Below are 14,329 nucleotides of genomic sequence, written 5' to 3'. Positions count from 1 at the left end.
AATGTCACTTAATTTCAATTTTTTTTTATTCTGTTTCTTTAGCTCTAGCGAACGGCACTGGTTTTATCTCCAAGTGCCTATTAGCCAATGCAGATACACTTTGTGCTGCCGTAAGTCCACTTATGGACCCCGATGAAACCTTGCTGGCAGGGTATCATGAGAAATGTGTAATGAACAACTACTTCGGCATTGGTATTGATGCGAAAATCTCACTCGATTTTCATAATAAACGTGAAGAGCATCCAGAGAAGTGTCGTTCGCGTGCCAAAAATTATATGTGGTATGGCGTTTTGGGTTCCAAACAACTGCTACAGAAGACCTGTAAGAACTTGGAGCAGCGTGTGCAATTGGAGTGTGATGGTCAGCGTATTCCATTGCCCTCACTACAGGGTATAGTCATCTTGAACATACCAAGGTGAGTGTTGTAGCGATATTTTCAGAATCATTGCCAGGGAATGAAAAGATACCGTTTCAGTGTAAAAATTCTAGATCAATGCATACTCGGCCCAAATTTTTATATGAACTAATTAAGTTTTGAAATATTTGGCTGAGTGGTTATTAACAAAGCGGTTTAAATACATATCTGAGCGAAATACTAAGTTAATCAAAAAGTTCTCGGAAAATATTTAGAAAAATCGCAATACAAGTTTAGTCCTCAAAAGCGATTTTATTGCCTTCAAAGTACTCCCCATTACCCCATCACTGATTAATGCACAAACTCTCCCAAATTCATCCAGCGCAAAGTATTTATTTAGAAGTAATTTCGGACCTCAAACTTGGCTGGAAATTGAACACTGAAGAACGGGAAAGAAAAGCAGAAATTGCTCTGTATGCCAGCAATCGTATGCTTGGAAGAAGATAAGTTCGCCAATCTAAATTTACTTTATGGCAGTATAAGGCGGTTATAGGCCCACTTTTATCATACGGATCGATTGTTTGGTTGGTGTAAATCTCTTAGAAGAGATTACAATATCAAACTACTTAGCAGAATACCAAGATCAGCCAAATGCACAGGTGCATCTACAAGGTCGCACAAAAGTAACCTAGCGATGTTTTTTGGCTGTAATTTAAAAAAAAAATGAAAAACTTTGATTCTTCTTGTGGATTATTTTTATTGGGTCTTTTAATTTTTTTTACATCAAGTCGAGAATATGATGTCAAATAAAAGGCCGCCGCCACAGTTGATTGCCATTTGAGCCCTTTTTAAGGCATTTTCCATCACTTTGACCAAAACTTCCGGCGATAGGTCCTCACATTCTTGACGGATATTGTCTTTAAGAGCTGCAAGAGTCTGAGGCTTGTTGACATAAACCCGCGATTTCAAAAAGCCCCACAAAAAGAAGTCTGGAGCGGTCAAATCAGGCGATCTTGCTGGCCAGTGCAAATCGCGAAAACGGGAGATTAGGCGCACGGGAAATGCATCCTTCAGCATATCGGTTGTGGCACGTGCAGTGTGTGCCGTTGCATCGTCATGTTGGAACCACATGTTTTCCAATCCCAATTCATCAAGTTGCGGCAAAAAGAACTCGTTGATCATTGCTCTGTAGCGCTCACCATTCACAGTAACCGTTTGGCCCGCGACGTCTTCGAAGAAAAAAGGTAGCACAAAATACAGTGAGTTTGAGCGGGTGTAATGGCTCTTCGTGGGTTACACGCGGATTTTCAGTGCCCCAGAAGCGTAAATTTTGCTTATTTTTGTACCCGCAAAGATAGAAATAGGCCTCATCACTCATGATTATTTTTGATGAAAAATCATCTTCCTCCTGGTGGTGATTAAGGATGGCTTGAGCGTATGTTAGACATCTTCAAATTTTGTACCAAAATTCGCTGTAAAGACCGTCGACTGATACCCATTTGCGTGGCACGTCGTCTGTTTTTTTTGCATTATGGCAGCTTACAAAGTCTGGTCAAAACATGATTACGTCGCTATTGTGATATTAATCGACGAATTTCTTCAATTTTGGCAAGCATTGACCGATATAAATGTCAGCATTGGCTTTGTTTTTGCGAATCAATGGTTCTGAAGCCTCCATCGAAGAAATGGCCACCCACACGAGCACCTTCAGCTCAAATTTTAATTTGCTGGCATACTGAAACTCGTTTGGTGTTGTTACGATATTGTCAGTGTAAAAACCGTCGTTGCCACTCAATTCATTTTTTTTTTTTTTTTTTTGTAAGTATTTTATTTGCAATCTATCTTAATATAATGATATTCAGCAAATTAGGTCTTATAATCTAATAGCAGCGGTAGTATTTGCACAAATGCAATACTACTTATAAGATTATAAGATTGTTCTAATATTTGATCTTAAATGTATTAAATTTCAATTGTACTAATGAGTTGCTTATCTTCATATAGGAACTTATGTATTTTGTTTTTTATTTAGTGTTGAATAAATAATTTAATTCAGCAAAATTAGAGAAATGGCAAGTCTAAGATATGATTACGCTTCAGTCGTATTGTTTCATTACTTGAGTCTAATAAGCATATAGCATTCGTATTTACATGGTTTGACAGCCGTGCAAGATATCTGTTAGAAAAGTTTGGAATTTCACTCTTTACAAATGGGATATCTAAGTCCTTGTGTATTGCTTCATTTGTGACAAACCAAGGGGCGTTAACAAGTGCACGCAAAGTTTTTGATTGGTAGCGTTGCAGGATTTCTATATTCGATTTGCTAGCAGTTCCCCAAAGCTGTATACCGTAGGTCCATACAGGCTTTAAAATAGCTTTATATAGTCTTATTTTGTTTTCAAAACTAAGCTGAGATTTACGACCAAGCAGCCAGTGCATTCGCTTGGTTTTATTTTTAAGCTGCTCTTGTTTGGCCTTAATATGGGATTTCCAAGTAAGGCGTCGATCTAAATGCATTCCTAAATATGTCACCTTGGTATTCATTGGTATTACAGCATTATTTAAAAATATTCTAGGGCAGTTATCTTTTCTTAACGTAAAGGTAACATGGGTAGACTTGTCGGAGTTAATTTTGATCCTCCATTTATCAAGCCAAATTTCTAATATATTTAATTGATTTTGCAGCAAAGAGGATGCTGTTGCAGGTGAATCGCTAGAAGCTATGAAGGCTGTATCATCAGCGTAAGTAGCCACTTCCACTTCTTCTGTTATTGGCATGTCGGAAGTAAATATTGTGAATAGAACCGGGCCCAACACACTACCCTGGGGCACACCAGCGCTAATATTATATATTTCTGAAGACGCATCTCGGTGTCTAACATAAAAGTGCCTTTCACTCAGATAGGATTTAAGGATCAAATAGAAATGTGGTGGCAGGAGTTTTTTAATTTTGTATAGAAGTCCCACATGCCATACTCTGTCGAATGCCTGTTGAACATCTAAAAAAGCTGCAGAACAGTATTGCTTCCTTTCTAGTGCATCCCTAATTACATTTACAACCCTGTGGCATTGTTCTGGTGTGCCATGTTCATGAAGAGAAAATGTGAAGTACGATTCATCATCCGCGGCAGAAATTGGTATTTTTTTTAAGTTGTATCGCTGTATATTTTGGTGCTCGCTTACGCTTACGATAAATTACATTGTTTTTCTTCAAAATCTTATGAACTTTTAAATGTCAAACTTTTAAATGCCAAATTTTCGTGCTAATTTGTGTGTTGATTAACCTTGTTTCTGGCACTTCAACAGTCTTTTCGTTCGGCACTTACTTTTGGTGGGCGACCCGGTATAACCTTATTTTCCGGTTCTTTTTCATTCCGGCCATCTTTCAAAACACGAAAAATAGTCGCACGGGAGATTGGTTTATCTTCTAACACCTTCAGAATTTCACTTGTACTGAGTCGTCCAAAAAGATTGGCGACATATTTACGTAAATCCAGCTTGTACGGCATTTGGAAAATTTCGCGTAATATGAATTTGACAGTTAAGCACACTTGGGTATGACAAGTGCATGGAGCTACATCTGTGTGTTTCTTTATGCACTCAAATAGCAGGTGGCGCTAAAGTAACCCTCTATCAGAAAATGCTATAAATTTTGCGATTGGCCCCTAATATCAGTTCTGTTTTGACATTTGTGTAGTAAACACATGCGAAATAGACGTTATTAAACAATGCTACGCTACACTGCTCCAGAACGCAGAATATTGCTGACTATTTATTTGACCAATAATCGGTCGGTGACTTTGGCACAACGTGAATTTCGTCGCAGATTTCCTCGCCGTCCAATGCCTACTGGCGAAACACTGCGACGTTTAGCCGCTCGCCTCGAAGAGACTGGCACAACACGAGATGCTGCCAGGCGTGGCAGACCCCTGAGTAGCCGTTCTGCAGAGAATATTGCTGCTGTAGCCGAGGATGTCATGGAAGCGCCGTCGACATCGACCAAACGACGTGCCACGCAAATGGATATCAGTCGACGGTCTTTACAGCGAATTTTGGTACAAGATTTGAAGATGTTTCCGTACAAAGTCCAGACGGTGCATCAGCTGTTAGCTGCTGACCGCCAATCGCGTCTAACATACGCTCAAACCATCCTTAATCAGCACCAAGAGGAAGATGATTTTTCATCAAAAATAATCATGAGTGATGAGGCCATTTTTCATCTTAGCGGGTACAAAAATAAGCAAAATTTACGCTTCTGGGGCACTGAAAATCCGCGTGTAACCCACAAAGAGCCATTACACCCGCTCAAAGTCATTGTATGGTGTGATGTTTTCGCTGGAGGAGTCATCGGACCTTTTTTCTTCGAAGACGTCACGGGCCAAACGGTTACTGTGAATGGTGAGCGCTACAGAGCAATGATCAACGAGTTATTTTTGCCGCAACTTGATGAATTGGGATTGGAAAACATGTGGTTCCAACATGACGGTGCAAGGGCACACACTGCACGTGCCACAACCGATATGCTGAAGGATGCATTTCCCGGGCGCCTAATCTCTCGTTTTGGCGATTTGCACTGGCCAACAAGATCGCCTGATTTGATGGATCCAGACTTCTTTTTGTGGGGCTTTTTGAAGTCGCGGGTTTATGTCAACAAGCCTCAGACTCTTGCAGCTCTTAAAGACAATATCCGTCAAGAATGTGAGGACCTATTGCCGGAAGTTTTGGCCAAAGTGATGGAAAATGCCATAAAAAGGGCTCAAATGGCATTCAACTGTGGCGGCGGCCATTTACATGACATCATATTCTCGGCTTGATGTAACAAAAATTAAAAGACCAAATAAAAACAATCCGCAAGAAGAATCAAAGTTTTTTGTTTTTTTTTTAAATTACAGCCAAAAAACATCGCAAGGTTACTTTTGCGCCACCTGTTATATATCTGAAGTTAGTCTCAATGCTTAGTGGACATTTGTTATTTCCTTTTTTTCGGCAAAAAAAAATATTCAAGCAAATAAAAAACTTGCTACAATTTTTTGAAATTTTATTATATGAGCGACTCCATGTCAAGTGACTAAAATATTTCAAACATGATATCCAATTTTTCTAAAAGTTGGTTTATGTGTAGACTCGAGTGTAATAGGGAGTAAACTGAAACAGTTTTAAGACATATTTTATAATTTTGAGGTTTATTAAGCGTTGTATACTTTTGAATGGAGCTTTTTGAAGTGAAATATTTTGCACCACTTGACTTGGAGTGATTCATATGCCATATGCAGGTCAAGTACTTTCAGTTGCAGTTGAAAACATTACACACGCAAAATAGCTGTTACAATACGCTTTCAATGTTCATATAAAAATATGTACATACTCTTTAATCCACATTCCACTCAGCTTCATGGGTGGCACAAATTTCTGGGGATCCAGCAAGAAAGACGACATATTTCTACCGCCCTGCTTCGATGATCGCATACTCGAAGTGGTCGCCGTCTTTGGCTCAGTGCAAATGGCTGCATCGCGTCTCATTAACCTGCAACATCATCGTATTGCGCAATGTCAGAGCGTACAAATAAATATACTGGGTGATGAAGAGGTACCCATACAGGTGGATGGCGAAGCTTGGCTCCAGCCACCGGGCATGATACGTATTTTGCATAAGAATCGCGTGCAAATGTTATGCCGCAATCGTCATTTGGAGGTCTCACTGAAATCTTGGCAAGAGAAACAACGTCAACACAGCATATCAATACAACGCGACCAATCGTCAACAGCTTCGGAGCATGCAACATCAACCGATGAAGTGCTGTCGGAGCGTGAGTGTTACGTGCTCTTGAATTTCATTGAAGCCGTCAGCTCGCTTGTGAAATGGGTAAAATTCTTAATTATTTCGCATCCATCTTTGCAACATGATCTTTACGCTGTTGCATGCCGTGCATCGGATGCGCTCGAGTCGATACATCCACAAGGTAAACTACTTGAAGGACCCACTCTGCGCACCAAACTTGTGGAGGTTATCGATTCCTCACGGCAGTTATATGATGATGCATGCAATTTGTTGCGTGATCGTGGACATAGCCTGATACTGCGCGAGGATCTCGAAACGAAATTGAGTGCAGCGCTTGCAAATATGGAAATGGAGCTGAAGAAGTGTTCGGTGCAGAAATACATCGATGGAAAGTTGCGGGCCTACTTCAATGCCTTGGCGCCAAATGAAGAGGTAAGTGAGGTTTAAAAGCATACTGAGTTATACTACGACGCTTATTACGAAAAAAAGTGATAATAAAACTTTTTATTTTGTATACTCAAATGAATCTGATATATATGTATTATTATTGCAACGAAAAAAACTGTTTAAAAACCTTAACGTAATACTCTCTCTCCCGTCTATTTCATCTGCTTAGGGTGATGGCCGCCGCAAATCGCGTCCGTTCTGGGTGCGTTTACGTTCCGGATCCACAGTTGGCCAGACCCAACTTAGGCCACAACTCACAAATACACGTGAAGCAGTCAGCAATTGGAGTGTCAACGAAGTGGTCACATGGCTTGAGACGATGCAGCTATCCGAATATGTGGATAGCTTCCTAAAGAACGATATACGCGGCAAGGAACTACTTACGCTCGGCAGAAGAGATCTCAAAGATTTGGGCGTGGTTAAAGTAGGTCATGTAAAGCGTATATTGCAAGCCATTAAAGATATGAGCGAAAATTAAAGATAAGGATGGAGACAGGAAGAGGTATGTGCGTAAATTCAAGTTAAATACTGATTTAATAGGTTCAATTATCATTATTATTTTCTTTGATCTCGGTGATTCAAAGGAAGTATTGAGAATAAGTTCCTAACCACATTCTCTTGAAAGCCTTGAAGGACCTTTTCATAAAAAACATCTCTGCTGGAAGGCATCATAAACTTGTAGAACCCACCATTTCCTTAGACACAAGGGTATTTGTAAGTTTATGAAGCTCAATAGGTGTGCGACATCGAAAGTACTATCCGATGCAGATCACGAAGCTAAGCGCTACTTGAATGATACTATGAATTAAGTCCTGAAGCAGGCCTGAATAGATACTAATTTAATGAATTTTGATACCAAAGTAAAGAGTTTTATCACCAAAAGGAAGACCATCTGGATTTCTTTAAAGCATACAAAAAGTATTGTTGGGATGCAGATGCAATAATTCTCACACTGTATTCAGATATGCACCTTAATTGAGCCAATTACGTTGTCCCTCTGACAGAGCACCTACCGTAAACTTGTCAGTTATTAATATCAGATATTCCTTGAGTGTTTGGAGCAATTCATAGTGGATAATTTCCAAACACATAGTAAAATATTTGACTATTTGACTATGATCTTTTTCCGCTATTGTTAATATATCTGATTTCATCGCAACTATGTATTATCTGCTCCAAAAATGGGTCGACTTCGTTAAGTTTTCGCAAAGCATCGGCAGTCAGTCAATCTGGTTGTTTTGCGTTGATTCGTGAGGCACCCACACACTAAATTTTTTCCTAGGATCAGCAATTTATTCCAAATGATTTTCTGTTCTCAGTTTCCGAGCAATAAGTTACTTGTAGCAAATGAACTGCTCAAGAAATTTTAAGGAGGGGCACCAAAACTAGTGACATATGCAGATGACATAGCTAAAGTAGTTACGCGAAAGTACATGGATACGATCAGTAATCTGATGAATAAGACACTTAAAACGGTACACCAATGAACATCTCGCGCAGGGCTAGGGTTAAACGCGGAAAAAACGGGCATGGTACTTTTTACCAGGAAGTACAAAGTCCAGTCGTGGAACCTCCCAAAACTAAGCAACAACGATCTACTTCTCAAAGATCATGCGAGGTACCTCGGAGTAATACTAGACAGCAAATTGCAGCGCAATGTTAAGGAAAGGGTGAAAAAGGTCAGTAATGCGCTGTACACATGTAAAAGAATACTGGGTGTTACTTGGGGTCTATCACCCTCTCTGATGCAATGGTGCTACACGGCAGTAGTTAGACCGATATTGCTGTATGGGGCCTCAGTACGGTGGATTGCGGCAAGAAAACTGACATACTTAATGCCAATGGAGAGGATTCAGCGACTCGCTGCTCTGTGCATAACAGGAGCGATGAAAACCGCTCCAACGGTGGCAACGAAATCCGCGAGTTCCATTATAAGCGAGAATCGAGATATTTTGGGCATTTCAAATTTTTCTGAAATTTGGTGTATTTGTAGGCTGGAGTAATGAAACAGCAGCAACAATCAAAGGTGATGTAAGGTCTAATTTTTACCCTTGCTTCTTGCCCCTTGCCGCAAGAGGGTAATGCGCTACTTGATAAATTCCTGATGCCCTCTTGAAAAAGCTACTTATTATTTCCTCGCAAATTCTGAAGACAAGGTAATCAAAAGCATAGAAATGAAAACTGGCCCATATTACGGAATGGCTTGTTAAGCTGGATAAATTAAAATCTAACGTCAGTCAAATTATTTCTGAACGTCACATTAAAAAGCCGGAAGACCCAGCCAAAACCATTCATTGGGCTTGAGGCGGTATAGCACAGGCAATATCCAAAATGAATACGGGGATTAAAATAGAACTTATGAAAATGGGAAATACATATTTTTTTGTGGAAAACTTACAATAAAATAAAATATACAATAATAAAATACACTTATAGATAGGCACAGATTTTACGAAACGTACCAAAAGTTGCAGTAATTATTAAAGCAGATGCCAATCACATTCCGTGTCTAACTATGTTTTATGTGACAATCCATGAGAAAGGCAATTAAATACTATTCAAAACATAACGTAAAATTATTTTATGGTTTACATCGACCTTCTGTCAATTTTTTACTACCTTTTCAGAAAAGTGATAAACTTATGCCCCTCTTTCCTTGACTTTCAAATTGCATCAATGGATTAAATAGCATCCGAAATCAATTCTCAAACTTTGCACAACCTTCTATTATTGAAACATGGACTTGAGTATGATAAGAAGTAAACTGAGAATTATTTACAAATATTTGTTAATTTTTAAATATCTTCTGTTTTTTTTTTAATTTTCTATTCTTTTATATTTTTCATAAAATTAGGGTTTTCTATCAAAATTGTTTGGGAAATAATTAATAAAATTGGTTTTTCATGCAATGTTGGAAATTGTGGTATATAGTTTTTAAAGTGAAATACTTGCTATTCCTCTTAACATTTAAATATTAGGTGCGCAACTAAGTTTTCGCTGTTTTTTTTTTAATGAAAGTACAACTTTATTCTGAAAAAATTGTTATAATAGGACTATGAATAAGTTCGTGCGGTTTTTTTTCGAAATTTGAAACTTTATTGACGTAAAATGGTTACAAATTTAATATTCAAAATATTGTCCATCGCTTACTACTACTTTTTCCCATCTTTCTGGCAATTCACGGATTCCCTTTGTGAAAAATTCGGTCGGTTTTGCCGCAATCCACGAATCGATCCATTTTTTGACTTCATCGTAATTACGGAAGTGCTGGTCAGCCAGGCCATGTTGCATCGATCGGAAGAGATAGTAATCGGATGGCGCAAGGTCTGGACTATACGGCGGGTGGGGTAGGACATCCCATTTGAGCGTTTCTAAGTATGTTTTGACCACTTGTGCAACATGTGGCCGAGCATTGTCATGTTGCAAAATAACTTTGTCGTGTCTATCGGCGTATTGCGGCCGTTTTTCTCGCAGTGCTCGGCTCAAACGCATCAATTGTCGTCGGTAGACATCCCCCGTAATCGTTTCATTCGGTTTCAGTAGCTCATAATACACAACACCCAGCTGGTCCCACCAGATACACAGCATAACCTTCAGGCCATGAATATTCTGCGCCGACGTCGATGTTGAAGCATGGCCAGGGTATCCATACGTTGCCCGACGTTTTGGATTGTCGTAATGGACCCACTTTTCATCGCCAGTCACAATTCGATGCAAAAAACCCTTTCTTTTGTGCCGTTGAAGCAGTTGTTCGCATGCCATAAAACGGCGTTCAACGTCTCTTGGCTTCAATTCATACGGCACCCAATGGCCTACCTTTCGGATCATTCCCATGGCTTTTAAACGTTTGGAAATGGTTGATTGATCAACTCCCAAAGTTTTTGCAACCTCTTCTTGCGTTTGAGCCGGATCTTCATCGAGCAATTCCTCCAATTCGGTATCCATGAACTTTGGCGGCGCACCCTCGCGTTCTTCGTCTTCCAAGCCAAAATCACCACTTTTAAAGCGTGCAAACCACTTCTGGCACGTTCGCTCAGATAGAGCATGCTCACCATAAACTTCCACCAAGATACGATGACTTTCGGCTGCTTTTTTCTTCATATTAAAATAATGAAGAAGAATTCCCCGCAAAAACACATTATTTGGCACGAAATTCGACATTTTCAAGTGTGGTAAAAATATTGTTGTTTACGCTTCAAATAAAAAACTTATACTGACGTTTGTGCCTTACGAAAGTAGCTCTCCAATGAATGTTTGGAAATGTGGATCGATGGAATAATAATCAAGTTACGCCATCTGTTGTAAAACCGCACGAACTTATTCATAGTCCTATTAAGTGAATCATTGAAAGTATTGCTGGTAGATCTCGTATACCGTCGCGGTAAAACTGTTTATCTTTTGATGCTATCCACGGATCAAGCCATTTTTTGATGTCTTCATATAAATGGAACTGCTGGTCAGCTAGACCATGTGCCATCGATCGGAACAGGTGATAATCGGACGGCGCAATATCTGGAGAATATGGCGAGTGTTTCAGTGTTTCCAGGTAGGTTTTAATGGGTTTGGCAACGTGAGACCGAGCGTTGTCATGCTGTTGAATCACTTTTCCATGCCTCTCCGCGTATACGGCCGCTTCTAGCGCAGTGCTCGGCTCATTCGCATCCATTGAAGTCGATATCGAGCCCCAGTGATGGTTTCGCTTAGTTTTAACAGTTCATAATAAATAACACCAACTTGGCCCCACCAAATATATAGCATAAACTTCGCTGCGTGAATATTCGGCCGAGGCGATGACGTAGAAGCATAACCGGGCAGTCCCCATGACTTTCTTTTCTTTGGATTGCTGTAATTAATCCATTTTTCATCACCCGTCACGATGCGATGAAGAAAACCCTTCCTTTTTTGCCACTGGAGTAGTTGTTCACAGGCGAAAAAACGACGTTCAACATACCTTGGTTTTATATTAACTCATAAGGAACCCAAGTCCCCTGTTTCGGAATCATTCCCAAAGCATACAATCGCTTGCAAATGGATTGGCAGGTATCTCCTTATACTGAGGCAAGCTCTTCTTGCATTTGACACGGATCCTCATTGAGCAATGCCTTCAATTCAGCGTCTTCGAAGGTTTTTGGCCTTCCTTCACGCGGACGGTCGTCAACATTAAAATCACCATCTTCGAAGCGACGGAATCAATCTCAGACGTTGTTTCACTTAAAGCAGCATCTCCATAAACTTTGTGAAGCTGTCAACTCTCAATGCGCTTCAGACGCTGTTTTTTTCGAATGAAATAGGAAAATCAACACTTCCCGCAAATGACAATTATTCGGCACAAAATCAGACATTTTCACAAAACCAAAAGTATGTGATACCAAAACACGATCACTAATGTGTCGAAGCAGTTTGTTTACCATATGTCTAAGCTTGACTTATGACGTTTAGGTTATGATAGAATCGACAAGCACACAATGCTGGCGGCAGCTTTGACAAACAGCGGGAACTTAGTTGCACGCGTAATAATTTTTTTGGACAATGTATACCTCTTGGAAAAATGGGGCGGCTGTTAATAAAAACGAAAACGAAAAAATTAGGAATTCGAACCGAAAAAAAATTAATGATTTTCTGAAATTTGGAAAAAAAATTAAATTTTTTCCACAAAAACAGTTTTTAAAAAGTACATATTATTGTAGAATATAAAAAAAACACGTCAATATTACAAAAAACAAAGATATTTCACTTCCAAAGAAAATTTTCACCCCTGACAAAAAACAAATTTTCAAAAACTTGTGTCTAAAAAATTTAATTTGAAAAAATTTTGAAAAAATTTAATTTTTGTTGAAAAAACTAAATTTTTTGAAGTGAACTTCTTAGGCGTCGATGGACGAGCGAGAATGGAGAGCAAAATTTCAAAGTCATGCAACGTTTTGGGCATTTTCGTTACGCGAGAGAGAAAAAAGGTGTAACGTAGAGGAAAAGGAGAGAGAGAGAGAAATACGCCTAATATCTTAGATACACTTTAGGCTAATTTTCCTGACTTTTTCCTTGTGGTTGCTAATTTCTAGTGAGAAATAACACTGCCTACTTTTTGGCGCTTGTTTTAGGTGCCTTATTTCCGTTTCCTAGTTAGTGCTTGTGCGTACTATAAAGTGCTATCCATTCCGGCATCGGCTATATTGGTATTGCTTAGCTGTTATTTGTGCCGCTGCTGCGCTCCTGGAATCGCTGCGTTTGTGCGGGTGATAAACGCTCGGAGTAGTGCGCGTTGTTGCCACGGTTTGTGTCTGGCGTTTACCTACACCTGATTCTAATTTTTAATCCAAATTTTGTCTATTTGTATTCTCTGCAAATGTTGTCAATTTATTTAGATGTATATTCTTTCTCTCTCTCACTCTCTCTCGGATCTCTCTCTCTCACTCGCATTCTCTCTCGGGTCTTTCCCTCTTTCTTTGTCTGCCTTGAAAGTTTTACTTTTGTTATGTATACTACGCTACACGCACTTTTTTTCAAAATATTGGGTATGAAAATAAGTCTTCGTCCTTACCAAAGAATAATACATACAGGCAGCATACGGATTCCTCTGACGAAAAATCGAGTTCTTTTGACTTCACCCAGTTGAGCCAGTTTGCGGTGCTCTCGTAAGAAGTAAGCCACTCTGTAATAAGGGTTGGCTGCATTGATCGGAACAGATGGTGATTCGAAGGTGCAATGTCCGGGAAATACGGCGGGTAGGGCAAGATTTCCCAATTCAGTCCCTCTAAATATTTCTGGACCGATTTAGCAACGTGTGGCCTGGCGTTGTCATGCAGCAAAATCTGTTTGTCATGTCTACCGTCCCATTCCGGCCGATTTTCTTTGATTCTTTCTTCGATTCAAACGCATTAGCTGCAGTCAGTAACGATCGCCTGTGATGGTTTTAGGTGGTTTAAGGAGTTCATAATAGATGACACCTTTTTGATCCCACCAGATGCACAACATAACCCTTGAAACATCAATATTTTCGACGCTTTGGGTTATCGTAATAGATCCATTTTTCAAGGCCAGTGACGATGCGGTGTAGACGTCACCAAACGTTTCTCAATATCCCTCTCTTACAATTGATGTGGCACCCACCTACCTGCTTCCTGGAACATTTTCATAGGATACAAATGTTTATCGACGGTTGATCTGTGCACAACCATCTCTTTAGAGATATCACCAAAGATTCGACATGCGACTTCATTTAATAATTGTTGCAGTTGAGTATCTTCGAATTTTGTCGTTGCCACTTCGCGATCTTTATCACTCACGTCGAAATTGTCACTTTGGAGGCGTCAAAACCACCCTTTACAAGTTGTACTTGATGGAGATGGTGATTTCCGTAAATATTGATCACGACAACACACGTTTCGGCTGCACTTTTCTTTAGAAGGTAATAATGAAGCATGACTTCCTGTAAATGCTGTTTTTTCGGGACGAACTTAGACATACATATTTGAGGTCATATAAAAAGGGAACAACTACTGCGATCGAGACCTCACATATACACCTTCCAATCACAGGTATATTACTAGAGCGAACATAAATATATTAAAGGGTGAGCGATATGAAGTGTTACCTATTCAAAACTCCATAACCTTTTGTGTGAAATTAGTTTTTGTTGGTTCCAAAGACAAAATTGTTCAAAAATGATTACAATTTTAACACATATTCACTTTAGCTCGATATGACCACCTTTTGCCTGGACTATAGCCTTCAAACGGTCAAAAAATGAG

At 39.5% G+C, this 14,329-nt stretch overlaps 1 protein-coding gene across 2 annotated transcripts in view; it reads left to right on the top strand.

Annotated features, from left to right (window-relative positions):
• LOC128870963 (diacylglycerol kinase eta-like) overlaps positions 1 to 14,329 on the top strand; it is a 147,951-nt gene that overhangs the window by 129,649 nt on the left and 3,973 nt on the right. For both annotated transcript variants that reach the window (XM_054113293.1, XM_054113294.1), the window contains exons 9-11: positions 43 to 415; positions 5,744 to 6,566; positions 6,751 to 7,083. In XM_054113293.1, coding sequence (XP_053969268.1) covers positions 43 to 415; positions 5,744 to 6,566; positions 6,751 to 7,059 — 1,505 coding nt within the window. In that variant the 3' untranslated portion in view covers positions 7,060 to 7,083. The remainder of the gene's footprint in view (positions 1 to 42; positions 416 to 5,743; positions 6,567 to 6,750; positions 7,084 to 14,329) is intronic.

This window comes from Anastrepha ludens, chromosome 2 (assembly GCF_028408465.1).
Source record: "Anastrepha ludens isolate Willacy chromosome 2, idAnaLude1.1, whole genome shotgun sequence".
In the NCBI taxonomy this organism is placed as follows: domain Eukaryota; kingdom Metazoa; phylum Arthropoda; class Insecta; order Diptera; family Tephritidae; genus Anastrepha; species Anastrepha ludens.
This window is presented reverse-complemented; position numbering and strand designations above follow the sequence as displayed.